General features: G+C 41.6%; 1 protein-coding gene across 1 annotated transcript; it reads left to right on the top strand.

The window, feature by feature from the left end:
• Positions 1–6,091: 6,091 nt before the first annotated feature.
• LOC311146602 (armadillo repeat-containing protein 1-like) lies at positions 6,092–17,644 on the top strand. Its single transcript, XM_084183127.1, has 7 exons — positions 6,092–6,289; positions 8,781–8,980; positions 9,501–9,592; positions 14,354–14,543; positions 14,769–14,885; positions 15,395–15,469; positions 15,770–17,644. Exons 2-7 carry the CDS (start codon positions 8,819–8,821, stop codon positions 15,959–15,961), a joined length of 828 nt encoding a protein of 275 aa, XP_084039253.1. The 5' UTR covers positions 6,092–6,289; positions 8,781–8,818; the 3' UTR covers positions 15,962–17,644.
• The last annotated feature ends 8,297 nt before the right edge of the window (positions 17,645–25,941 follow it).

Below are 25,941 nucleotides of genomic sequence, written 5' to 3'. Positions count from 1 at the left end.
TCCTTGGTTCCTGGTGACTAATTCTAACTAGCTGAACCAGTAGAACCAGGGCGCACGTATCTAGCCACCCTTTTTGGAATTCTCTGCCGTATACTGCCTTTACTGGCACAAGCCCACCACACATCGGTTACAGGGGCTGTAAGGTTTAGAATTCTCTCCTGTGCTTCTGAACTTAAGTCTGTCACATTACTACTATCTCCAATTGATAATTGGTGATGTCTTTGTTTCTCTTTACCCCCCATCTGGATGTTCAGTGCCCCTCGGTCTCATATCCCCGTCCCCAAGTGTGTTTAAACACTTGAGTCTAGGAACAATCCGCCGTGGGGGCCGAACACGAATATAATAGGATTTTATAATCCCAATTTGTTTATTGACATGTACCCCACCCGTTGGCTACGTCCCTAACCCTTATTTTGAATCTGAAAGTCTGCCCTTCTCTGACTCCCATTTTGTAGGCCACTCGTCCTTGACGGTCAGTATGTCGGGTCGCTTCTCTTCTCTTTTACTTCTTAACAATGGTAAGGGCATAGCACAATTGGTGGTGGATCTTGACATATCAAGACCATTGCCGAGACTATGATGCAACTCAAGTTATCCATATTCCCAAAAACCGCCAACCCTCTCCTGTCCTCAGTCTTTCTGCTTGGTACTACCCCATACTCACACCCTGAGAACACACTACAGTGATGATAGGTCGGGGTAGGAGATCTTTGTTAACAGAGGTGATCCCCAGACCCTATTGGTCCAGTTCTTCTCTCTAACTCTGCATGTGTTCAGTGGTGCTTGAATGTGTTCTTACCTTTTTGCAGTGGGTAACGTGGACCCAGGTTGCTCTTTCTGCTATTCTAATGGCAAAGGCAGTGACCAATATAACCTGATAGGGCCCTTCCCAACAGGCCTGCTTCCAGTTTTTCTTCTTTAGGGACTGGATGCTCACCAGTCACCTTCTCTTTTAGTTCACCTGTGGGGCACAAAACCTCTGACATACGGGTGTGGTTAATAAACTATCTTCACACATGTTCAGCTCTCAATTTCTATTCCTGACTGCATTCTCTCTCTAGAATGTATCTAAAAAAATAAAAAATAAAAATTAAGTATTTTGTCCTCTCCTTCGTATATATGTATTATTTAATCCTACCATCTCCTACCATCCCCCTTTTGACACATGTTTTGCCCATGTGTCAATATTACCACCTACCTAAACAATCACTTAGGTAATATTGGTAATTTATCATCCAATTGCCATCCCTTATTTTAATCCCCTAATTTTAACATAACAACCCTTTATAACCATCATACTAGGTGTGTTGTTTTTTTTATTTGAAAAACCCAATTTGAAAAACAAAACCACAAATAGCCAGGCCCCACTTAATTTGGTAGCTCACTTTTATGACCTAAATACTGCCTAATTTCACTACTGCTCCCCCCAGCCCTGGGCAACATTCCAATGAGATAAGCTAATATCTTTCTCCTGGTTATACATTTTGTTAACCTTCAATTACCATCAGTAATCTAAAGATGGTAGTACACACAAAACATGATACAGATATCCCCAGTCCTAACCCATCAATAATTGTTTGTATCAATCTAATTCCTCATAACTAATCCATAAAACCACTCAAAATTCCTTGAGTATACAATGATTATTTAATTGATTACCCTAAATCTGCTACATGTGATCTCATCTCAAATGATCCATTATCAATTATTTGATCAACCCCCTAGGAAAATCTGTCTCCCCTTCTATTGTTCCTGTCCCCCCTGTAAATGTCATATTTCATTTTTTAGCCAATACAATCACGGTTACATCAAATGTTCCCTCCTTTGGCCATTTAGTTACTATCTTTCTGGTCCTTTTTCTCATTTGTTAGAGATATTACCAATATCTTCACTATCTTCTGGGAACCTTCTCTTCATGATTGCTACTGGTGATCCTGCCATCTCTACTTCTGGTGTGGTCTAATGTCTATATTAGGGTGTAAGGTAAATTATTCCTGTTGTCTTTTTCAGCTAAACATTTTATATCCCTCAGTTAATGGTATTTTCTCCCTAATATATCTTCATACTCTACTTCTTTCCCTAAATGAGATGTAATCCCTTGCCTTTCCTCTACTATCCTTCTATCATTACTGGATCAATGATAATAACTGTAATAACTATTAATAATAATTGTGATAACTATTTCACATTAAATTGTGCCTTTTTCTGATAATGTTATAATTGTAGCCTATTGCATTACTTTAGTTTAAAATATAAGTTTGTTTATTTAACAAATCTAGAACCCACTATAGGTTGGTGCTATTCCCTCAGCATAATAGCTAAAGCTACTTGCATCCCCTGGTCCCCGTAACGAAAATAAATGATCGTTCTAGAATTCACCAACTATTTGCATACACCACTGGTGTTAAGCAACCTATCGAATAAAGTAATAACAATTAGAATTTATCAAAGCACTGCCTTCCAGTCAAGTATTTAGACCTCTACTTGAAATCTTACAGCTCAATCTAACTCGCTGGACTGTCTCTATTTTTTTTCCCGCTAACCAGAGCCATAAATTATTCTCCTTTGTCCTCAACTCAATTTTCACAGCTCTATCGCCATTTCAGTTCGCTATTCAATTTCTTTAACTGTTCTCTCTGATTAGGCCCTAATTAATAAAACAAATACTTGCTATCATTGATAAGCATACATTTAATGATATTCCTATCATTTGAACTATCTCTCACCCCTCTCCTTGCTCCTTCCTACACAACGGGGGAGGAGCGGGGACCTTGTAACATATTTTCATAGACCTTTCTACATTTACATTACATTTAAGTCATTTAGCAGACGCTCTTATCCAGAGCACCTTACAGTTAGTGAGTGCATACATTCTTTTTTATACTGGCCCCCTGTGGGAATCGAACCCACAACCCTGGCGTTGCAAACGCCATGCTCTACTGAGCTACATCCCTGCCGGCCATTCCCTCCCCTACCCTGGACAACGCTGGGCCAATTGTGCGCCGCCCCATGGGTCTCCCGGTCGCGGCCGGCTATGAATACTTCTACTTAAGCTATCTAATTCAACCTTTCACATTTCTCAATCCACGTAGTAATCTAGGTCTATAGCCCCAATACGAAAGCTTTACCCACTGTCCCTACCTGGGTTCGAACCAGGGACCCTCTACATACATTGCCAGTCACCCCACACATTCCGCGATCCTTTCAAAGTAAATACTTCCAGTTCATAGAGCAAGTGACGTCACCAAATGAAAACCACACTAGCTCTCACCTCATTCTAAGGTTGCTGGGGCCTCTTTCATTCCCCGCCAATAGATTAGGTAAGGCTATCAGTGGGTACTGGCCCGCTCCTACTCTCTCTCTCTCTCTCTCTCTCACTGCTTCTTTAAATATACCCCTACGCGGTTCTCCCTCCTGTTTCCACTCCGAACAGGTTTTGTCCGTTTTTCGTTTTAACGTAATATTCGTCCGTTATTTAATTATTTAAAGTATGTCTATCTATTTATTTAAATCAAATTATTCCCACCTAATTAGTTAAAGTCGGTGCATATTTATATTTCAACGATAATCCAAATTATTTTAGTCTAATTATTTAACCAGTATTTTGCAGGGTCAAACATCAAACGTTAAATTAAATAATAAACCAAATTGCTCCAACTTAATTATTTAAAACCAGTATTATGCTATGTCAAACATCAAACGTTACAGTTCAGTTATATCAGTTAAAACGTTTCAGTTTAGTCATACTAGTTATTCATTATTTGTACCTTTATATTCCCAATTGTTATTAACGGGTTATACGGTTTAAGCAACCACAGACTTCTTTAACTCCTAATTAGTTTTCTATCAAGGTATACAGGTTTATTAATTTTAATAACCCGCATTCACTATTTTATTACACTGGGATCATTCGCACTCTCATTCCTACAACACCCTATACTTTAAAGTGCTCCTCCGATCTGGGCTGTACCCCCAAGTAAAACTCCCTGCCGAAGAGCAACACTATAGTGTACTTTAAAGTGCTCCTACGATCCTAGCCGTACTAGTTACGGACCTTGCCGATAGCGCAACACTATCTAAAGTTTTAAGTGTCCCTCTGATCCTAGCCGTACCCTCGTAGTTACGATCCTTGCCAGTAGCGCAACACTTTTAATCCAATAATTCCCTATACCCCCAGTTCCCACCCCTGGTGGTCCTAGCCTGAGGATTTCAGTATTTTCCCTGGTCCTAGCCGTACCCTCGTAGTTACGGACGTTGCCAGTGGAACAATACTCTATGGTACCATGGTTTAACACTCACATTCACCACAGGTTTGCATGTCACAATATGGTGCTTATCTACTCATAATAATTTGTATAATAATTCATAATTTAGTTCACTTACATCAGACAGGTGTTTCACAAAATTAATTTGGATAAAGCCAATGTGCAGAACTTTAGTTATATAACAATAGGTGTCTGCTTACCTGTTTTTAGTTGTCCGGACTCTTTGTGAAACACACCGTCCAACGACAGCGATGTCCAATGGGCCGGACGATATCCAGCGAAGTCCCTCTACCAGATCACGTCGGCGGTCACCAATTGTCAAGTTGCGTCAATTCAAATCTGGTATAGGAACAAAAAGAGATCAATACACGTCTTCTAAAATAGACTAGTATTTTAATTAATGCAAACACTTGAATGGTAAATATGATGTTCGTATATACGGGCCCACTGAAACACCACGCAGGGCAGTCAGAGAACTAACTGTCCCAACCCAAAATTATTATTTTAATACTCTGACAGAGATAGTTCCTGCTCCAAGCAGGCCTATCAGAGTAGAGGCTGAGCGTGGTTTAGACTTACTCAGCCTATCGTTGGCGCACAGGCTGGTCCCAGACCCTTGGCGCTTCACTGTTGCCAGGCATTAGTTGTTATCTTCACAACTTGTCTCGAGTCAGCAACCCCAGACACAGTTTTCTTTTTCATGTTGCAGTACTTTGTCCTTGAGCGGTTTAACAAAGAGGCAGTGTGTGTGTATGTGAGAATCACAAGTCTGTCTCAGCCTACCCCCTAACGGTTCCTCACATTAATCACAGCTTGTTATGTTAAACAATCTATATCAGTACAGCACAAACCTATTATGTTTAATCATTAATGTATTCTTTCTAAGCTAGGCATCACATCTAGTTATAAGAAAATAGGCTCCCCACACTAACAGTGTTTTGTACACAATTCTGTAAAAATGCCTCTCATTTACACAATTCATATTTGCAGATCATTTAACCGCCATCAAATGTTATTATGGCACCCATGTTGGATTTTGGACGCCATATTGGATTTGAGACAAAATATAAATAATATCAAGATAATCTGTGATGGCCACCTGATTTAATTGCAAGACTAGGGGCTAAGGATACAAAATCCTTTAAGGAACCTTGGACCCCCCTCCCCAAAACAAAACACAAATCGATGTCTGAGCACCCTTATTTTCCTTGCGCCGATTACAATAGCCACAACATTAAAAAACGTGTAACTGTATGCATTTCTGTCAGGCAGCACCATACAGTACTGAATGAGATGATGGATGGATAGATATATCTAAACCGCAAACCTGATTTTAGCTCGCCATACGGAGGCAACGGCCGTGTTAGAGAGTATCAAAACTTTTATGTATCATGGGTAGTCCTAACATTGTGACTGACTGATCTACAAATAATAATGAGTAGCTATTTCTAATGGAAGGTGATTTGTAGATCAGTCTGTCGGCAGTCGCCTGCACTATCGTCTTCGAACTAGCCCAACATCTGACATCAAGCACAGGGCGTCGGCTCTTTCACTTCAAGAACAATGCAGCTGAATGGCCTGTGAAGTGAGCATGTCGTCTACAACGTCCAATCAGAGACGTTTATAGTGGAGAGTGGCCGTTTCGATAACACAAGTCAAAATACCGTAAAAATATATATCGTAATTTTTAAAAACAAAATAAACCAAAAATTTGCTTTTTGGTGTTAATTTAAGGTTAGGATTGTAGTTAATGTTAGGGTTAACTCTAAATCTGATTTTAAGAAGATCAATTGTAGAAATAGGCGGGGTTTATGACTGTGCTAACTAGATTAGTGACGACCCTGCTCACCAAGGAAAAAAGTAATGGTTGTGGCTTGCCGAATACCAGATTTTTGTAATGTAATAACAGAAAATAAAAGCTTCAGGCTACATTTGTGTTATTTTACCCGTTGGATTTGTTTCATGCTGTCTTTCTCGGACGCTGTGTGTACCTTGTGCTGGTTGGAACAGCCATTTCTTTGAAGGTATGCGACTGTTTTGCTAGCAAATTTTAGTTAGCTGGCAATGCTAACTAGCGATGTTAGCTATGTTCAATGATTTGAGCCCTTGTTTTGCTAAATACTGTTGTAATTGCATGCAAAACATAATGGTGTATCTTACAAACTTGGTAACAATTAAGTTACCAACTAGAGCGAACACTCAGCCAATAGTGTCACCAATATCTAGCTAAATAAATGTACTAACGTTAGCTATCTATATTTTCCACGTTGGCTCGATCATATAGAATCTCTCGCCTGTCCTGACAAACACGTTGTCAGCTTGCTGGCTAGATGGTAGTAGCTAGCCCTTAACCATACAGTTCCATTACATTACACAAGACTCATTGGATAATTTTCAAAATGTTTAGTGTTCCCACACGGCCATATCTCCATGTTACAGCGCTTGTTTATATAAGAGGGGACCACCTGTGCTAATTAACTCGTCAAGTGTAGCGGAAGTGTAGTTTCATCAGGTGGAGGCACCTAACGTTAGTTGTATGAATCTGCAAAACTGCTATATTAAGTTAAGGATTTTTTTGTCGCTTATGAAAAATAACGGCCATATGTTTCGAAAGCTGTGTCCAAACAATTATTATTGACGTTTCTAAACGTTAAAACATTACTTCGGGATTGTAATTCACATAAGGTAGTCGGGGACGAAACTAATGGATGGAAACTGTAGGGAGAAGGCAGAATGCTACCTAGTTGTCGAGAGCTAGCTAGCTGGATAGGTAAGAAGAGCGCTTGGTCGCTAGCTAACTTTGATCCTAGCAATAACAGTTAAAGCCTAGGGGCAGTGCCTTAAGAAAGTATTCACACCCCTTGACTTTTTCCAGATTTTGTTGTTACAAAGTAGGAATAAAATTGATTTAATTGGTGTTTTTTTTGCCAATGATCTACACAAAATAATCTAATGTCAAAGTGGAAGAAAAATTCAAACTTTGTTGTTTTTATTAATGGAAAATAAAACACGAATATATCTTGATTAGATAAGTATTCAACCCCCTGACTTAGAATCACCTTTGGCAGCGATTACAGCTGTGTCTTTCTGGGTAAGTCTTTAAGACTACACCTGGATTGTACAATATTTGCTCATTATTCGTAAAAAAAAATAATCAAGTCTTGCCATAGATTTTCAAGCCGATTTAAGTCAAAACTGTAACTAGGCCACTCAGGAACATTCAATGTCATCTTGGTAAGCAACTCCTGTGTATATTTGGCCTTGTGTTGTAGGTAATTGCCCTGCTGAAAGGTGAATTTGTCTCCCAATGTCTGTTGGAAAGCAGACTAAACCAAGTTCATTACTTTTTATCCTAAAAAACTCCATAGTCCTTGCTGATGACAAGCATGCCCAACATGATGCAGCCACCACCATGCTTGAAAATATGTAGTGGTACACTCAGTGGTGTTGTTAGATTTGCCCCGCTTTCTATTCCGAACAAAAAGTTAATTTCTTTGCCACATTATTTGCAGTTTTACTTTAGTGCCTTATTGCAAACAAGATGCATGTTTTGGAATATTTTTATTCTGTACAGGCTTCATTCTTTTCACTCTGTAATTTATGTTAGTATTGTGGAGTAACTACAAAGTTGTTGATCTATCCTCAGTTATTGCCTATCACAGCCATTGAACTCTGTAACTGTTTTAAAGTCACCCTTGGCCTCATAGTGAATCCCTGAGTGATTTCCTTCCTCTCCATAAACTGAGTTAAGAAGGGCACCTGAATTTTGGTAGTGACTGGGTGTATTGATACACCATCCAAAGTGTAATTAATAACTGCACCATGCTCAAAAGGATATTCAATGTCTGCTTTTTTTTTTTTACCCATCTACCAATAGGTGCCCTTCTTTGCGAATCATTGGAAAACCTCCCTGGTCTTTGTGGTTGAATCTGTGCTTGAAATTCACTGCTCGACTGAGGGACCTTACAGATAATTGTATGTCTTAGGTACAGAGATGGGGTAGTCATAAAAAAATTATGTTAAACACTATTATTGCACACAGAGTGGGTCCATGCAACTTATTAGGTAACTTGTGAAGCACATTTTTACTCCTGAATTTATTTAGGCTTGCCATAACATAATGGTTGAATACTTATTGACTCAAGACATTTCAGCTTTTAATTTGTAATTATTTTGTAAACATTTCTAAAATCATAATTCCACTTTGACATTGTGGGGTATCGTGTGTAGATCAGTAACACTAAATCTCAAGTTAAGCCATTTTAAATTTAGGCTGTAACACAACAAAAGTCAAGGGGTGTGAATAATTCCGGCACTGTATGTCTACTAAACACAGGTTATTTATATTGGAGTAAGGCATACATTGTTGCCCTGGGGAATGTAGCTATCTAGCTCCATACTGGGGTTACAGTAGCTATAGTATTGAACTTACTATTGAGTTAGCTAAGACATTTGACAGCAGCAGATGACATGTTTCCTAATGTCAGCCCCTCCATCTCTTCTCCTCTCCCTCAGTCGATTCAGTCTTGCATGGGTCTGTAAGACGCAGCATCATGAGTGGGGAGCCAGACGCTTTGGCTGTGGTGAACCAGCTGAGGGATCTTGCTGCAGATCCCATGAACAGAAGAGCCATCGTTCAGGACCAAGGTTGCTTACCGGGACTTATCCTTTTTCTGGACCACCCCAACCCCCAGGTTGTCTACTCAGCACTCCTGGTAAGGCCCCTTGTAGCAGATGCATTGCATTCTAAAGGCGTCTGCATACATACGTTTGGTTTGCTCCTAGCAGATCTCTGCTAGGCGTACTCCCTAAAGACTTTAGCTTGAAAAACAAGAATAAAGCGGCAATATTACTGTCCCTCTTGAGCCATCGTAGCAACAACATAGTAAGACTTCCTCAAAATAGTCTGAATTAATCTAAGATAAATCAAGAAATCTGTCAAGTTTTTGCTGAGGAGGTCTTAGTCATGCAATTTTACATCTAGCTAAGATGTTTGGTGCAGTACTTCTCAAGTGAAAAAATGTGCATGAAAAACTAGGAGTGCACTGCAGACAGTAGGGCCTAGCTGGTCAATGCACCTGGTTACTGAAGTGACTTGGCTGCCTTGAAGAGTCTGTCTCTAATCGTAATCTTAATTCAAATACCATGCTCCTTAACCTTGTATGCGGAAATGTAATTGTGCTGTGGGATGAATGCGTTTCTTATGTTCCAAACTTGTGATTGTGTGCCCTTCAGGCTGTGCGCTACCTCACAGAATGCCATCAAAACAGGGAGAAGCTGAGGGGAGAGCTTGGGATGATGTTAAGTCTTCAGAATGTCATGCAAAAGTGAGTATATGGCCCTTGCGGAAGCCCAGATCATGATAGTGTTGTCTCACTCATCTTCTCTGTTGATATCATTATCAAATAGAAAATATTTTTTATTCTTTGCAAATCTTTCTTTGCATCTCTTCTTTTTCCGTGTGAGACGCACAGTTGCAAAAAAGCAACAGGTCCTAAACTCATGTCAAACATTACATAGCTCATCTCCTTAGACCCAGATGTATCTCTAAGTAGCATTTTCTGTGTGTTCTGTCTTCTCTAAGATGTAGTGATTATGTATTTTTTAAAATATATATATATATACAAACATTCTGAGCTAGAGGTATTTTTGTAAGTCTTGCAAAAACGCATTTGTAATTTTGCTTGGGTCTCGGTTAAAGGCCCAGTGCAGTCAAACATGATTTTCCTGTGTTTTACAGTGCATTCAGAAAGTATTCAGACTCCTTTAGTTTTTACACATTTTGTTACGTTACAGCCTTCTTCTAAAATGTATGAAATAAATAAAAATCCTCATCAATCTACACACAATACCCCATAATGACAAAGTGAAAACAGGTTGTTAGACATTTTTACACAAAAAAATAAAATAAACGTATTTATATAAGTATTCAGACCCTTTGCTATGAGACTCGAAATTGAGCCCAGGTGCATCCTGTTTCCATTGATCATCCTTGAGATGTTTGTACAACTTGATTGGAGTCCACCTGTGGTAAATTCAATTGATTGGACATGATTTGGAAAGGCACACACCTGTCTATATAAGGTCCCACAGTTGACAGTGCATGTCAGAGCAAAAACCAAGCCATGAAGTCGAAGGAATTGTCCGTAGAGCTCCGAGACAGGATTGTGTCGAGGCACAGATCTGGGGAAGGGTACCAAAAAATGTCTGCAGCATTGAAGGTCCCCAAGAACACAGTGTCCTCCATCATTATTAAATGGAAGAAGTTTGGAACCACCAAGACTCTTCCTAGAGCTGGCCGCCCGGCCAAACTGAGCAATCGGGGGCGAAGGGCCAATGGTCACTCTGACAGAGGTCCAGAGTTCCTCTGTGGAGATGGGAGAACCTTCCAGAAGGACAACCATCTCTGCTGCACTCCACCAATCAGGCCTTTATGGTAGAGTGGCCAAACGGAAGCCACTCCTCAGTAAAAAGCACATGACAGCCCGCTTGGAGTTTGCCAAAAGGCACCTAAAGGACTCTCAACCATGAGAAACAAGATTCTCTGGTCTGATGAAACCAAGATTGAACTTTTTGGCCTGGATGTCAAGTGTCATGTCTGGAGGAAACCTGGCACCATCCCTACGGTGAAGCATGGTGGTGGCAGCATCATGCTGTGGGGATATTTTTCAGCGGCAGGGACTGGGAGACTAGTCAGGATCGAGGGAAAGATGAACAGAGCAAAGTACAGAGAGACCCTTGATGAAACCTTCTCCAGAGCGCTCAGGACCTCAGACTGGGGCGAAGGTTCACCTTCCAACAGAACAACAACCCTAAGCACATAGCCAAGACAACGCAGGAGGGGCTTTGGGACAAGTCTCTGAATGTCCTTGAGTGGCCCAGCCAGAGCCCGGACTTGAACCCGATCGAACATCTCTGGAGAGACCTGAAAATAGCTGTGCAGTGACGCTCCCCTTCCAACCTGAGAGAGCTTGAGAGGATCTGCAGAGAAGAACGTGAGAAACTCCCCAAATACAGGTGTGCCAAGCTTGTAGCGTCATACCCAAGAAGACTTGAGGCTGTAATCGCTGCCAAAGGTGCTTTAACAAAGTACTGAGTAAAGGGTCTGAATACTTATGTAAATGTGATATTTTAATTTTTAATACATTTGCAAACATTTTGAATATCCTGTTTTTTCTTTGTCATTATGGGGTATTGTGTGTAGATTGATGGAGAAAAAATGACAATTTAATCGATTTTAAAATACGTCTGTAACGTAACAAAATGTGTAAAAAGTCAAGGGGTCTGAATACTTTCCGAATGCACTGTATATACGCTGAACAAAAATATAAACGCAACATGCAACAATTTTACTGAGTTACAGTTCATATAAGGAAATCAGTCAATTGAAATAAATAAATTGGGCCCTAATCTATGGATTTCACATGACTGGGAATACAGACATGCATTTGTTGGTCACAGATACCTTTAAAAAAAGGTAGGGGCGTGGATCAGAAAACCAATCAGTATCTGGTGTGACCACCATTTGCCTCATGCAGCGCGACACATCTCCTTCGCAGAGAGTTGATCAGGCTGTTGATTGTGGCCTGTGGAATGTTGTTCCACTCTTCAATGGCTGTGAGAAGTTGCTGGATATTGGCGGGAACTAGAACACGCTGTCCTACACATTGATCCCAAGCATGCTCAATGGATGACATGTCTGGTGAGTATGCAGGCCATGGAAGAACTGGGACATTTTCAGCTTTCAGGAATTGTGTACAGATCCTTGCGACATGGGGCTGTGCATTATCATGCTGAAACAAGGTGATGGCGGCACATGGATGGCACGACAATGGGCCTCAGCATCTCGTCACGGTATCTCTGTGCATTCAAATTTCCATCGATAAAATGCAATTGTGTTAATTGTCCATAGCTTATGCCTGCCCATACCATAACCCTACTGCTACCATGGGGCACTCTGTTCAATGTTGACATCAGCAAACCGCTCGCCCACACGACGCCATACCCGGTACAGTTGAAACCGGGATTCATCCGTGAAGAGCACACTTCTCCAGCATGCCAGTGGCCATCAAAGGTGAGCGTTTTCCCACTGAAGTCGGTTACAACACCGAACTGCAGTAAGGTCAAGACCCTGGTGAGGACGACAAGGACGCAGATGAGCTTCTCTGAGACGGTTTCTGACAGTTTGTGCAGAAATTATTCGGTTGTGCAAACCCACAGTTTCATCAGCTGTCCGGGTGGCTAGTCTCAGACGATCCCGCAGGTGAAGAAGCCGGACGTGGAGGTCCTGAGCTGGCGTGGTTACACGTGGTCTGCAGTCGAGGCCGGTTAGACGTACTGCCAAATTCTCCTTTGGAGGCGGCTTATGGTAGAAAAATGTACATTAAATCAGCCCTCAAAAGACATCTGTTGCATTGTGTTGTGTGACAAAACTGCACATTTTAGAGTGATGATGAAAACTGCACATTTTAAAATGATGATACTGCCCGTTTAGTGAAATTTCAGCCTGTTGTGGTGGGATGGATATTTGGCCTGCCTGGTGACATCACCAGGAGGTAAATTAGTTTATAGACGAATAAGAAAGAGTTCCAAACCTCTCTGCCAATAAGTTTTATTAGCCGGCTGGACTTCACTAAAGTCCCATGGTTCACTTCATTACTCCCTTCTTGTTTACAAAGCTCTGCTCCACAAGCTTCCAACATACCTCACTTCCCTGTTGAAATAAAACAAATATGAGATACTAAACCCGTTCGCAGGGTTGGTTAACTCTTGAGGTCCCGCTTGTATCCACAAAGTTTGGTAAATCCGCCTTTAGTTTTAACGCACCCCAGTTATGGAATATTTTACAAAACAAATTGCACCTGGATTCCCTGGTGCCGTAAGGATAGTTTAAAACTCTGTTGTTAATTGAGTTCACTGAAGTGTGCAATTGTTTCAATTGACTATTATAACTTGCTGTAATGTACACTGAGTGTACAAAACATTAGGAACACCTTCCTAATATTGAGTTGCACCCCCTTTTGCCCTCAGAACAGCCTCAATTCGTCAGGGCATGGACTCTACAAGGTGTCAAGCGTTCCACAGGGATGCTGGCCCATGTTGACTCCGATGCTTCCCACAGTTGTGTCTAGTTGGCTGGATGTCCTTTGGGTGGTGGACCATTCTTGATACACATGGGAAACTGTTGAGCATGGAAAAACCCAGCAGCATTGCAGTTCTTGACACACTCAAACTGGTACCTGCCACCTGCCGTGTTCAAAGGCACAATCTATGTCTCAATTGACTGAAGGCTTAAAAATCCTTCTTTAACCTGTCTCCTCCCCTTCATCTACACTGATTTGAAGTGGATTTAACAAGTGACATCCATAAGGGATCATTACTTTCACCTGGTCAGTCTGTCTATGTCAAGTGTACAAAATCTTCATGATGTTTGTCTATAAAATGTATCTTCTCCAACCAGCCACACAGTCCTTTAAACATTGCTCATAATCCTCCACATATCGTCAGGGCATGGCAATTGTTTTGAATGTTTTGTACACTCAGTGTATTTATAGCTGTCTTGTAGTTTTTATCTTTTGTTTTTGTGTTGTCCTCAGGGAACCATTGCAAATGAGACACTGGTCTCAATTGGGCTCCCCTGAATAAATAATAATGTATGGGATACACATGGTACACTTGCAGGTTCCTTCTGACAATGCAACAACAATAAGAAATAATAAAAGATAAGAATACCAACATAAAGTAAATGGCTCAGTAGAATAAAATAAACATTTTAGCATAAATCTAATACAGGATAACAGATATGTTTATATCAATAACAGCTATGTTTTCAGTTTTCCCCTCCCAACTCAGACCACTCACAGACAGTCCTAGGAAAAGTCTTGCTTGATAAATTGCTCTTTGCTAAAAAGCTATTTTTGTATTTTTTGGACAATTGTTTATAAAAAACAATCACAGTAAGGTACTTAATTGTTACCCAGAAATTATTTGATATTGAGATAAAAACGGCTGCATTGGGCCTTTAAGAGCCAGTACGTTAACACTATGTTGAGATGATGACTAAAATCTTCCATCTCTTTCCCCCTTAGGACAACCACCCCGGGAGAGACCAAGCTGCTGGCCTCAGAAATATATGAACTCCTCCAGGCCTCTAACAGTGAGGATGCAGGCAAGCCAGAGGAGGGGCCCTCCTGCAGACGCAAGGCCCAGTTCTTCCTGGGCTCCACCAACAAGCGGGCCAAAACAGTGGTCCTCCACATAGATGGCCTGGATGACTCTGTGAGTGCCCCCATACTGATCAATAAGTATATTGATAAGGAGACGGCACACCATGTTAGCTCCAGTAACTTCTTTACTAAGATAAAACTGTATATGTTACACAGAGCATTATGGGTTCTGTAATACATTATGCTATAGTAAGTAGCTATTAGTTAAGGGGAAAGTTCTGGTATTCCACTACCTGATGTAAGGTGAGTTTATACATTTATTCCCATTCATCTCCAGAGCCGGAGGAGCATTTGTGAAGAGGCCCTGTTGAAGATCCGAGGTGTCATCAGCATCACATTCCAGATGGCCGTTAAGAGGTGCATCATCAGAATACGCTCAGACCTGAAGGCAGAGGTGAGTCACATTCTGTCTGTCCTATTACAGCATATTCTGGGGAGGGGATGGAGGAGGGCAGAGGTGAGTCTAATCTCGGCAACCCAGAATCAATATCTTGCAGCTACTTGATTAGCTGGGGAAGATATGAGATATAACACTAGAGTGAGTGGCAGAACCAGGATGGATCCTCTTTGGTAGCTCAACCCAACTCTCTCTGCAAGTCTCGGGCAAGTGTATGGGGCAAAAGTCCCCTCCCCTTCCAAAATTTGAAAGATACCAGGTGTAGGTGCACACCCTGTGAAATTATAATTTGTCCAAATAACCAGCCTTGTAAAATCAGCACACTGGAACAGTTGTTCCTGGTTATTCGTCAAATCCCATAGTGCTTGGACAGATGTTAAACGTATGTCCACGAGAGATTAAGGTGAGTCAAACAACCTGCAGCCCTGTAACAACACATTCTGGGGAGGGGGGAGGGAATCATGGCTGACGTGTGTCGTTAATTGAAAACTCTGCTTCCTCTGTAGGCTCTGGGTTCTGCCATCGCCTCAACCGAAGTAATGAAAGCTCAACAGGTGGTCAGGGGAAAGGATGGAAATGAGGTGTGTCTTTCTGAATTAATTTCCAGTTTTATGTTTCTGTTGTTTTAACAGAGCCTTGGTTGAATCAGTGTTGTTTTCTAGTCTGTCAATTTAATTTAATTCAATTTAATTTAATTCCCAGAGAAGGTCTTTACAAATATTATCAAGTAATGATCTTATCTCAAGGACAAAGCTTACAAAAAGGAGTTGGGTATCTAATCAGAATCTAAATTCAAATACCATGGTCCTTGACCTTGTATGCCGGGAATATAATCTACCTTGGGGTGCACATTGAATTGAGCACTTCCTTTTGCTGTTTAGGTAATCATCCCATTCCCAGAGGATGGTTCGGTAGCGGTGGAGCAGAATGTGGATCTTCCAGACTACCTTCCAGAGGAGGAGAGCCCGTCCCAGGAGCCAGACAAGGCTGTGACCCGCGTGGGCACAGGGCAGGACGGAGCAGGCTGGCTCGGCACTGCGGCTAACTTTCTGTCCCGCTCTTTCTACTGGTGACTCCCAGACCACTTACACCTCTTCAGACAGAATCAGGCTCCCAGCTGCCAAAGAACTGGACAGCTGCCAAAGGCAATGTGTAACAACAAACGATTCCAATGGTATGCAGTCCACACATGCACGCATCCACAATCTTACACACACTCCCACCTGGCACCATACAGAGTCACCAAGCCATTGAGGGAGAGGACCGGCTTCCGGAATGGATTCTTATTTCTTATCTTTTGGGTTTTAATTGAGAGCTAGACTATTCTTTCTGCAAATGTAAACGGGTCCATGTATTTGAAAACCAAAATGTCTTATTGTGAGCTTTATTGTGGCAACATTAATAGAACTTGATCCATCAGAAACGTTGCCACAAAATGAAGTTCCTGTATTTAGAATGATTTGAAGGATCTGAACTCTTTTTAACCTATCTTTGAACAAGAACAGACTCATCCTTCCCTCTTTTCTCAATGGGTGTTCTAGAATATGCAGTAATCAGCGTGTGTTCAGTTATCGTGCCTTCTGTTCTGTTTACATGGATACCCTTGCTTGGCTGACTGTCTGCTTTAGTTCTGAAGCCTGTAAGGCTCCTTCCTTTAATATACCAAAGGTTACTGATGCAGACACTGTATAAACTCCAATGTGGGTACTCTTTCAATTCCAATGCCAACTTAAATCATTCATGGGATATATGTGGAGGATTATGAGCAATGTTTAAAGGACTGTGTGGCTGGTTGGAGAAGAGACATTTTATCTATAGTAAAAGCATAAAGATTTTGCACAGTCTGAGCACTGTGTGGTATTCTCGAACAATGTGGTGTCATGCTTTATTAGCTTGGTTTATGTTGAGTATTGCTCATTACAGAACAATATTAGTATATATTTCCTAAGGAAGAGCATTGTTCCTCTTTAAGGGACAGCCTCTGACATTTTTTGGGGAATAAGATTCCTTTCTCCAATGTCTTGCATGATTTAATGCATATTTAAAAATAATACAAGGCTAAACCTAATCTCTCGTGGACAGACTACATAAACATTAATGGTCGAGCATCTGATCAAATTACGCAAGATTTACGTTCTGGGCATACCGAGATTAGGCTGAACCTAACATTATTATTTTTCTCTGAATATATGTAGATGGAAATAAACATTGTGTTAGATTTAATTGGAAATGGATTGGCCAGCAGTGTCCTTAAACCTGTGGTTAAAAGGAGCTCATGTGGGTGCTGCCTTCTGTCAGGGTCATCGTTAAGTGTCGAACAGTGAATGTTTTAGATGGTTCGGTCAATATAATGGATAACTTGCCCATTGCCCAGCCTCTGAAATGGCTATGCTGTCAGTGCATGTTACAGTGTATGAATGGGAAATGTTTCTGCTGAGCTTATTACTGTTCAAAGTAAATCTCTGCATGAGAAGTCTTCAGTTTGGACCACCTATAGTACAGATAACAATCACTTTTTAAAGTTTTCCCACTGCCTCAAGGAAAAGTTCAATTTCTGCCAAGTGTTTCTTGAAAGTGTCATTTTCTGTCTGTGGAAGGAAAGAATACTTGTATAGAATTGTCTAGAAATGTACTGTTGTATTAAATGTCCAATTGTTCATTTTATGGATGCTGATGGGATAGGATACTGCCTTGTGAATGGAGGACATGACAGTTTGTTCAACATGACAATTAAAGATGTACACTATGTAACATGGTTTGGTTTCAATGAATTAATTAATTTCCCTTTTATAGACAACTGATGTCTTTTTCACATTACTGAGAAGTGTCTTTGACTATTTCTCACTTTTATTTACAGTGTCAACAATGTACTGTATAATAGACAGCTAATGCCCTTAACAGTATCGCAAGAGACCGTCAAACCCACTGGCTTGGCTTCCCTCTGTATGGGAATTTGCTTGTGTTTGAATTCCCAGAAAAGTGGAGAGAAACAGAATGTTGTTCCCCTGGGACATTACAAAAGGGCCTTGTCTTTGAGCTCCTTCCCAAAATGCATGATTTTCTCACTATTACTTTGGACCCAATAGGCTTGGAAAATGTCCAAACTCCCACATTTGAAACCAGTGGGGCCCTGTAGAGGAGAACAGAACAGAGGATGAGGATTATGCTACGGTCCATCTTGGCTAAGGCCCTCATTTATGGGTTTAGGCTAAAGTTCTCTCCACTGACTTATCCTTGCTGCAATCCCAGCTCTTGTGACCTGCTCAACTGCCTGGAAGAAAAACGTGTTAACTTACACTTCCAGACAGCTATGTCCATACATCAACAAGTCTAGGTTTAGTTTTACCACAGGGTTGGTATATTATTGAAGTAGAGGTGAAAACAGGACAGCCACAAGACACAGACAGAAAAGAGCAGTGCTGCTGTTGTCATATGGTAACTGACTGACAATCCCAATGACAATGCAGAGGAAGCAAAGCCTCATGTGACCTCAGCAGAGAAGCATCAATGGAATTCCCTTTGTGAATCTGCCCGCTATCATCGCCATAGCTGCCTTTTATTCACGTTGCAACAATGGGCAAACTGCATTCAGCAGCACACTCCATGCATACTGTAAGAACAATCAAAAAGGAAGCCTCTGCTTTTTCCCCTTTTCTTCAGGAGCTTACCTCTGTCTGAATGTCAAACTCTACGCTACCAATTATTGCTTGCATTCCAGAGTGACTTAGTCAGCATAGTTTTCTTTAATGAGTAAAATATTGAGGTATATTGCAATACAATACAGTAGACATAGGGTGTCACTATTGCATCATCATTGTGTAGTTGTTAATCCACCAAGCTGCTTGATCATATACACTGAGTATACCAAACATTAAGAACACCTTCCTAATATTGAGTCCCCCCCCCCCCCCCCCCCCCAATTCGTCGGGATATTGACTCTACAAGGTGTCGAAAGAGTTCCACAGGGACATACACGGAAAACTGTTGAGCGTGAAAAACCCAGCAGTGTTGCAGTTCTTGACACACTCAAACCGGTGTGCCTGGCACCTATCACAATACCCCGTTCAAAGGCACTTACATTTTTTGTCTTGCCCATTCACCCTCTGGATGGCACACATACACAATCCATGTCTCAATTGTTCAAGGCTTAAAAATCCTTCTTTCATCTGCATTGATTGAAGTGGATTTAACAAGTGACGTTAATAAGGGATCATAGCTTTCACCTGGTCAGTCTATTTCATGGAAAGAGCAGGTGTTCTTAATGTGTTGTACACTCAGTGTAGAGTGGGCATATGTCACGGCGGGTCTGAACCCTGATCTCTCACTGAAGATACCAAAGTCTTGACCGTTAGACCAAGAGGAAATTCCCTATGTTCCGAGGGTGACACTGAGTTTGAAGTCGCAGGCAGGGCTACCTCATTATGAGACCACCAGCCTGACTCATGTCCGCTATACATATTCTTCCCGATCCCTTATAAAAAGGGATACAAAAAATACATGTATAATACTTTAATTGATCTTATCTAATATTACAATATAAAGCGCAGAAAGAAATGGGCAGAGCCATGTAAAATGAGAAAAGGTGGTCATTTACCCCCTGCCAATAGCTATTCCCTTACAATACAATATGTTGTGTGTTAGGCTTCCTCTTAGTACTCTGTATTCAGAGAGGGGAATACTTGTCATCAGAGGGGCATGAGAGAGACCTGTGCCAGGACCTACTGAGAGCTATTTACTTAGCAGCACACAAACTACCGCAGCCAGGGGTTTTTACGGACAAGAGGGAGGTGGCATGATAGAGGCTACAGGAGGTCGATACACTGTAGCTTTGCTAAATAGAATAGGGCTTAAGGTATGGGCATGCAACATTGTTTTGAATGAGAACCACTTGGTGATACATTATTGCTATTAATTCTTATCAGAACCTGACTGCCTTTGCTGCGGTTGGAACAAGCTCATGATTACGAAATGATAATGGCCTTAGTGATATTTCATTAGAGGTTGTAGATGATTTGTTGCTGTCACAGCAATTGTGTCCTTCAAGAGGGGCTAGACTAGAGTATGGGGACCGCATAGCTCAGAATGTCTGAATAATATAGCTCAATGAAAATATGAGAGGGCGGAGGAGTAGCTTCACATGTTAAATATTTATGTTTTAGCATTGATATGAATAATAATAAATTTAATTTATATAACACTATTTATTATACAGATAATATCAAAGACTAAATAGGCCTGACCAACATTTTATCAAAATTACCTTGTTTATTCTCTTTCCCTGTTTGGTGGTGTGCAATCAATCAAGATCAATTAACCAAAATGCTGAATCATTAAAGTCATTATCATTAGTTGAGGTAATTAAGTAATTATCCCTTTTTGCAAAATGAATGGCACATTAGCTGTGTTGAATATTGAATCTCCTGCTCTCCAGATTCATTATTTTTAGGAGTTGTGATAAACAGTTTTTCAGATTAGACAACTTTCCATCCAGTGGTGTAAAAATACTTTAAAGTACTACTTAAATATTTTTTGGGGGTATCTGTACTTTACTTTACTATTTCTATTTTTGAAAACTTTTACTTTTACTCCACTACATTCCTAAAGAAAAAATAATGTACTTTTTACTCCATACATTTTCCCTGACACCCAAAAGTACTCGTTACTTTTTGAATGCATAACAGCACAGGAAAATGGTCCAATTCACGCACTTACTGTATCAAGAGAACCTCCCTGGTCATCCCTACTGCCTCTGATCCGGCAGATTCACTAAACACAAATGCTTCATTTGTAAATTATGTCTGAGTGTTGGAGTGTGCCCCTGACAATCCGTCAAATTTTTAAAAATAAGAGAAAATTGTGCCGTCTGGTTTGCCTAATAGAAGGAATTTGAAATGATTATATATTTTTGATACTTAAGTATATTTAGAATCAAATACTTTTAGACTTTTACTCAGTAGTATTTTACTGGGTGACATTCACTTTTTCTTGAGTCATTTTCTATGAAGGTATCTTTACTTTTACTCAAGTATGGCAGTTGGGTACTTTTTCCACCACTGTTTCCATCTGAAATTGATTCTTTACAATAATCATTAAGATCTGAATGATAAAATCAACATGTGATCCTGTATCATCTCACCTAATCTTCAAGAGTGACGTAGTGTTGGAGGTGAATCAAAGCAAGTAAATACAGTGCCTTGCAAAAGTATTCATCCCCCTTGGCGTTTTTCCTATTTTGTTGCATTACAACCTGTAATTTAAATTGATTTTTATTTGGATTTCATGTAATGGACATACACAAAATAGTCCAAATTGGTGAAGTGAAATGAAAAAAAGAACTTGTTTCAAAAATTCTAAAAAAATAAATAACGGAAAAGTGGTGTGTGCATATGTATTTACCCCCTTTGCTATGAAGCTCCTAAATAAGATCTGGTGCAACCAATTACCTTCAGAAGTCACATAATTAGTTAAATAAACTCCACCTGTGTGCAATCTAAGTGTCACATGATCTCAGTATATATACACCTGTTCTGAAAGGCCCCAGAGTCTGCAACACCACTAAGCAAGGGGCACCACCAAGCAAGCGGCACCATGAAGACCAAGGAGCTCTCCAAACAGGTCAGGGACAAAGTTGTGGAGAAGTACAGATCAGGGTTGGGTTATAAAAAAATATCAGAAACTTTGAACATCCCATGGAGCACCATTAAATCCATTCTAAAAAAACTGTAAAAGAATATGGAACCACAACAAACCTGCCAAGAGAGGGCCGCCCACCAAAACTCACAGACCAGGCAAGGAGGGCATTAATCAGAGAGGCAACAACGACACCAAAGATAACACTAAAGGAGCTGCAAAGCTCCACAGCGGAGATTAGAGTATCTGTCCATAGGACCACTTTAAGCCGTACACTCCACAGAGCTGGGCTTTACGGAAGAGTGGCCAGAAAAAAAGCCATTGCTTAAAGAAAAGAATAAGCAAACACGTTTGGTGTTCGCCAACAGGCACATGGGAGACTCCCCAAACATATGGAAGAAGGTACTCTGGTCAGATGAGATAAAAATTTAGCTTTTTGGCCATCAAGGAAAACGCTATGTCTGGCGCAAACCCAACACCTCTCATCACCCCAAGAACACCATCCCCACAGTGAAGCATGGTGGTGGCAGCATCATGCTGTGGGGATGTTTTTCATCGGCAGGGACTGGGAAACTGGTCAGAATTGAAGGAATGATGGATGGCGCTAAATACAGGGAAATTCTTGAGGGAAACCTGTTTCAGTCTTCCAGAGATTTGAGACTGGGACGGAGGTTCACCTTCCAGCAGGACAATGACCCTAAGCATACTGCTAAAGCAACACTTGAGTGGTTTAAGGGGAAACATTTAAATGTCTTGGAATGGCCTAGTCAAAGCCCAGACCTCAATCCAATTGAGAATCTGTGGTATGACTTAAAGATTGCTGTACACCAGCGGAACCCATCCAACTTGAAGGAGCTGGAGCAGTATTGCCTTGAAGAATGGGCAAAAATCCCAGTGGCTAGATATACCCCAAGAGACTTGCAGCTGTAATTGCTGCAAAAGGTGGCTCTACAAAATATTGACTTTGGGGAGGTGAATAGTTATGCACGCTCAGGTTTTCTGTTTTTTTGGTCTTATTTCTTGTTTGTTTCACAATAAAACATATTTTGCATCTTCAAAATGGTAGGCATGTTGTATAAGTCAAATGATACAAACCCCCCAAAAATCTATTTTAATTCCAGGTTGTAAGGCAACAAAATAGGAAAAATGCCAAGGGGGGTGAATACTTTCGCAAGCCACTGTACATCAAAACAATAATGGGTTGAACTGGTTGGGATTGTTTACAGACAAAATGTCCAAAGGACTTAATACTGAACACCGGCCTCTATCATGTTGGTCAGATTAATTAATATTTACATACAGGTCTTTTTTGTAGTTTCTGTCAGTTGGAGGCTAATGTTGTAAACAAAGGATCATGGCACATTGAAGGTCATTCATGCACGGTTTCCTCTTCAAGGGAGGGAGCCTATGTAGAAGAAGCAGAGAGAACAGAATAGACCATGAAGTCCCAGCCCATATGGCACTCCTCCCACACCCAGCTGGGCTCGCCATGTGTGGCGTCAACACACTGCAACATGCATGGAACAGGCACACACACACACGCATGCACCTGATTGATTACCATACTGACCTTGCGGAGTATGTGTGATTATTTACAGTAGTCATTACTGTGTATGAACCAAAGGAACCAGGTCATCAATAGACTGAGGAGAGAGTATGGGCTGTCTATAGACCTCAAAAAGCTGTTGAAAAGGTCTACACTGTATATCAGCCAGGCGGCTTGCGGTCGTCAGACTGGTGTTTTTAGAAAGTCAAGCCGATGATTTAATATCCCCAGAGTGCAATGGAATGCAAATACTGTATCTGCAGATGGTCTGTAAAGTGATGCATTACCCCTTGTAGCCATTTATTGAAGGCCAGAATCTTTATACCTCTCAAACTCATCAATTTGGCCATAATTGTCATCGGACCTGAGTCAAGCTGAGATGTATTTTTGGTTGTGAGCCACTGGAAAGCAGTTATTGTCAGTGATGGCTGTTTGCTGACAGCCGTGACATACTAATAGGGGAGTAAATAAAGGGTTTTCTGACACTTTTCAAGGATTTCTGTATCTTTCCTTGGTCATTGTCAACATCACTCACATAGCAGAACAATAACTAATATGGTTGGCTGACATAATCAAATGTACCATCAAAAGCATTGTGACTGGTGGTATCACCACCTGGTATGGCAACTTCTCCGCCAGCGACCGCAAGGCCCAACAGCAGGGGATGCGGACAGCCCAGCGCATCACTGGGAGCGAGCTCCCAGCCATCCAAGACATTAATGCCAGGCGGTGTCTGAGAAAGGACTACAGCCACCCGAGCCATGGACTGTTCTCTCTGCTCCCGTCCAGCAGATGGTACCGGAGCATCGGGTCGCGGACCAACAGGCTCTGAAAGCTCTTCTTTCCTCAGGCCGTAAGACTGTTGAATAGCTAACTACCCCTGCCCTCCCTCCCACAGACTATCCACACTGACTACCTGCACGGACTCTTTGCTCATCCTCAGATCTCTAACACACTAGCCACACACACCTACACTGACATGCTTCACATTCACTTATAAAAAGTATTTGATCCCCTGCTGATTTTGTACGTTTGCCCACTGACAAAGACATGATCAGTCTATAATTTTAATGGTAGGTTTATTTGAACAGTGAGAGACAGAATAACAACACAAAAATCCAGAAAAACACATGTCAAAAATGTTATAAATTGATTTGCATTTTAATGAGGGAAATAAGTATTTGACCCCTCTGCAAAACATGACTTAGTACTTGGTGGCAAAACCCTTGTAGGCAATCACAGAGGTCAGACGTTTCTTGTAGTTGGCCACCAGGTTTGCACACATCTCAGGAGGGATTTTGTCCCACTCCTCTTTGCAGATCTTCTCCAAGTCATTAAGGTTTTGAGGCTGACGTTTGGCAACTCGAACCTTCAGCTCCCTCCACAGATTTTCTATGGGATTAAGGTCTGGAGACTGGCTAGGCCACTCCAGGACCTTAATGTGCCTCTTCTTGAGCCACTCCTTTGTTGCCTTGGCCGTGTGTTTTGGGTCATTGACATGCTGGAATACCCATCCACGACCCATTTTCAATGCCCTGGCAGAGGGAAGGAGGTTCTCTCCCAAGATTTGACGGTACATGGCCCCGTCCATCGTCCCTTTGATGTGGTGAAGTTGTCCTGTCCCCTTACCAGAAAAACACCCCCAAAGCATAATGTTTCCACCTCCATGTTTGACGGTGGGGATGGTGTTCTTGGGGTCATAGGCAGTATTCCTCCTCCTCCAAACACGGCAAGTTGAGTTGATGCCAAAGAGCTCCATTTTGGTCTCATCTGACCACAACACTTTCACCCAGTTCTCCTCTGAATCATTCAGATGTTCATTGGCAAACTTCAGACGGCCCTGTATATGTGCTTTCTTGAGCAGCTGGCCATGTCCCTTCCGTCTTCAAGAGAGCGAGAGTTGCACCCCTTCTCAAAAAACCTACACTTGATCCCTCCGATGTCAACAACTACAGACCAGTATCCCTTCTTTCTTTTCTCTCCAAAACTCTTGAGCGTGCCGTCTCTAGCCAACTCTCCTGCTATCTCTCTCAGAATGACCTTCTTGATCCAAACCAGTCAGGTTTCAAGACTGGTCATTCAACTGAGACTGCTCTTCTTTGTGTCATGGAGGCTCACCGCACTGCTAAAGCTAACTCTCTCTCCTCTGCTCTTGTCCTTCTAGACCTATCTGCTGCCTTTGATACTGTGAACCATCAGATCCTCCTCTCCACCCTCTCCGAGTTGGGCATCTCCGGCGCGGCTCACTCTTGGATTGCGTCCTACATGACAGGTCGCTCCTACCAGGTGGCGTGGCGAGAATCTGTCTCCGCACCACGTGCTCTCACCACTGGTGTCTCCCAGGGCTCAGTTCTAGGCCCGCTCCTATTCTCGCTATACACTGTGACGTCACGAGCGGCTACACAGCTTTCAGCGGGGTTGCTCAAGTAGTGCAAGGAGACAAGGTTCAAACAAAACAAGGATTTTATTATAGGTCTTGGGAAATTAACGAAAATATAACAAAATTCTGTTCTCTTGTGGCTCTTTAAGGGTTAACAGTTCAGGGATGTCTCTTCCACATCCAAAATCATAATTCTCACTCGCTCAGATAACTTTTCCCCAGCCTTACTGTAGTCCACGTTGCGGCTAGTGGCCAACCCAGCAAAAAGTCCTTCCAAATGTCTCTCACGTATTTCCACAGGTGCATATATCCAAAGGTGAGTATTTCCCAAAGGTAAGTATCTCCAAATCCTTATATTCCTCCTGGAAGTGGACGTGCAGCACTCTTGTCCTCCAGAGAGCCCAGGTTGGAGACTGTGTTTCTTCACCCCCCACACACCCCCTCAGTGTGTCTCTTCCCTTCCCAAACCTTCAGCTCATCAGCTCCTGATTTGTTTC

The sequence above is a fragment of the Coregonus lavaretus genome (genome assembly GCF_964263955.1).
Source record: "Coregonus lavaretus genome assembly, chromosome: 19".
NCBI lineage: Eukaryota > Metazoa > Chordata > Actinopteri > Salmoniformes > Salmonidae > Coregonus > Coregonus lavaretus.
Note: the sequence above shows the minus strand (reverse complement) of the source record. Positions and strands in the feature narration are given on the sequence as shown.

Coding starts and splice junctions, on each gene's coding strand:
- LOC311146602 (XM_084183127.1), top strand. CDS start 8,819: ATGAGTGGGGAGCCAGACGCTTTGGCTGTGGTGAACCAGCTGAGGGAT. Junction 14,544..14,768: donor TAGATGGCCTGGATGACTCT/GTGAGTGCCCCC, acceptor ATTCATCTCCAG/AGCCGGAGGAGCATTTGTGA. Junction 14,886..15,394: donor GCTCAGACCTGAAGGCAGAG/GTGAGTCACATT, acceptor CTTCCTCTGTAG/GCTCTGGGTTCTGCCATCGC.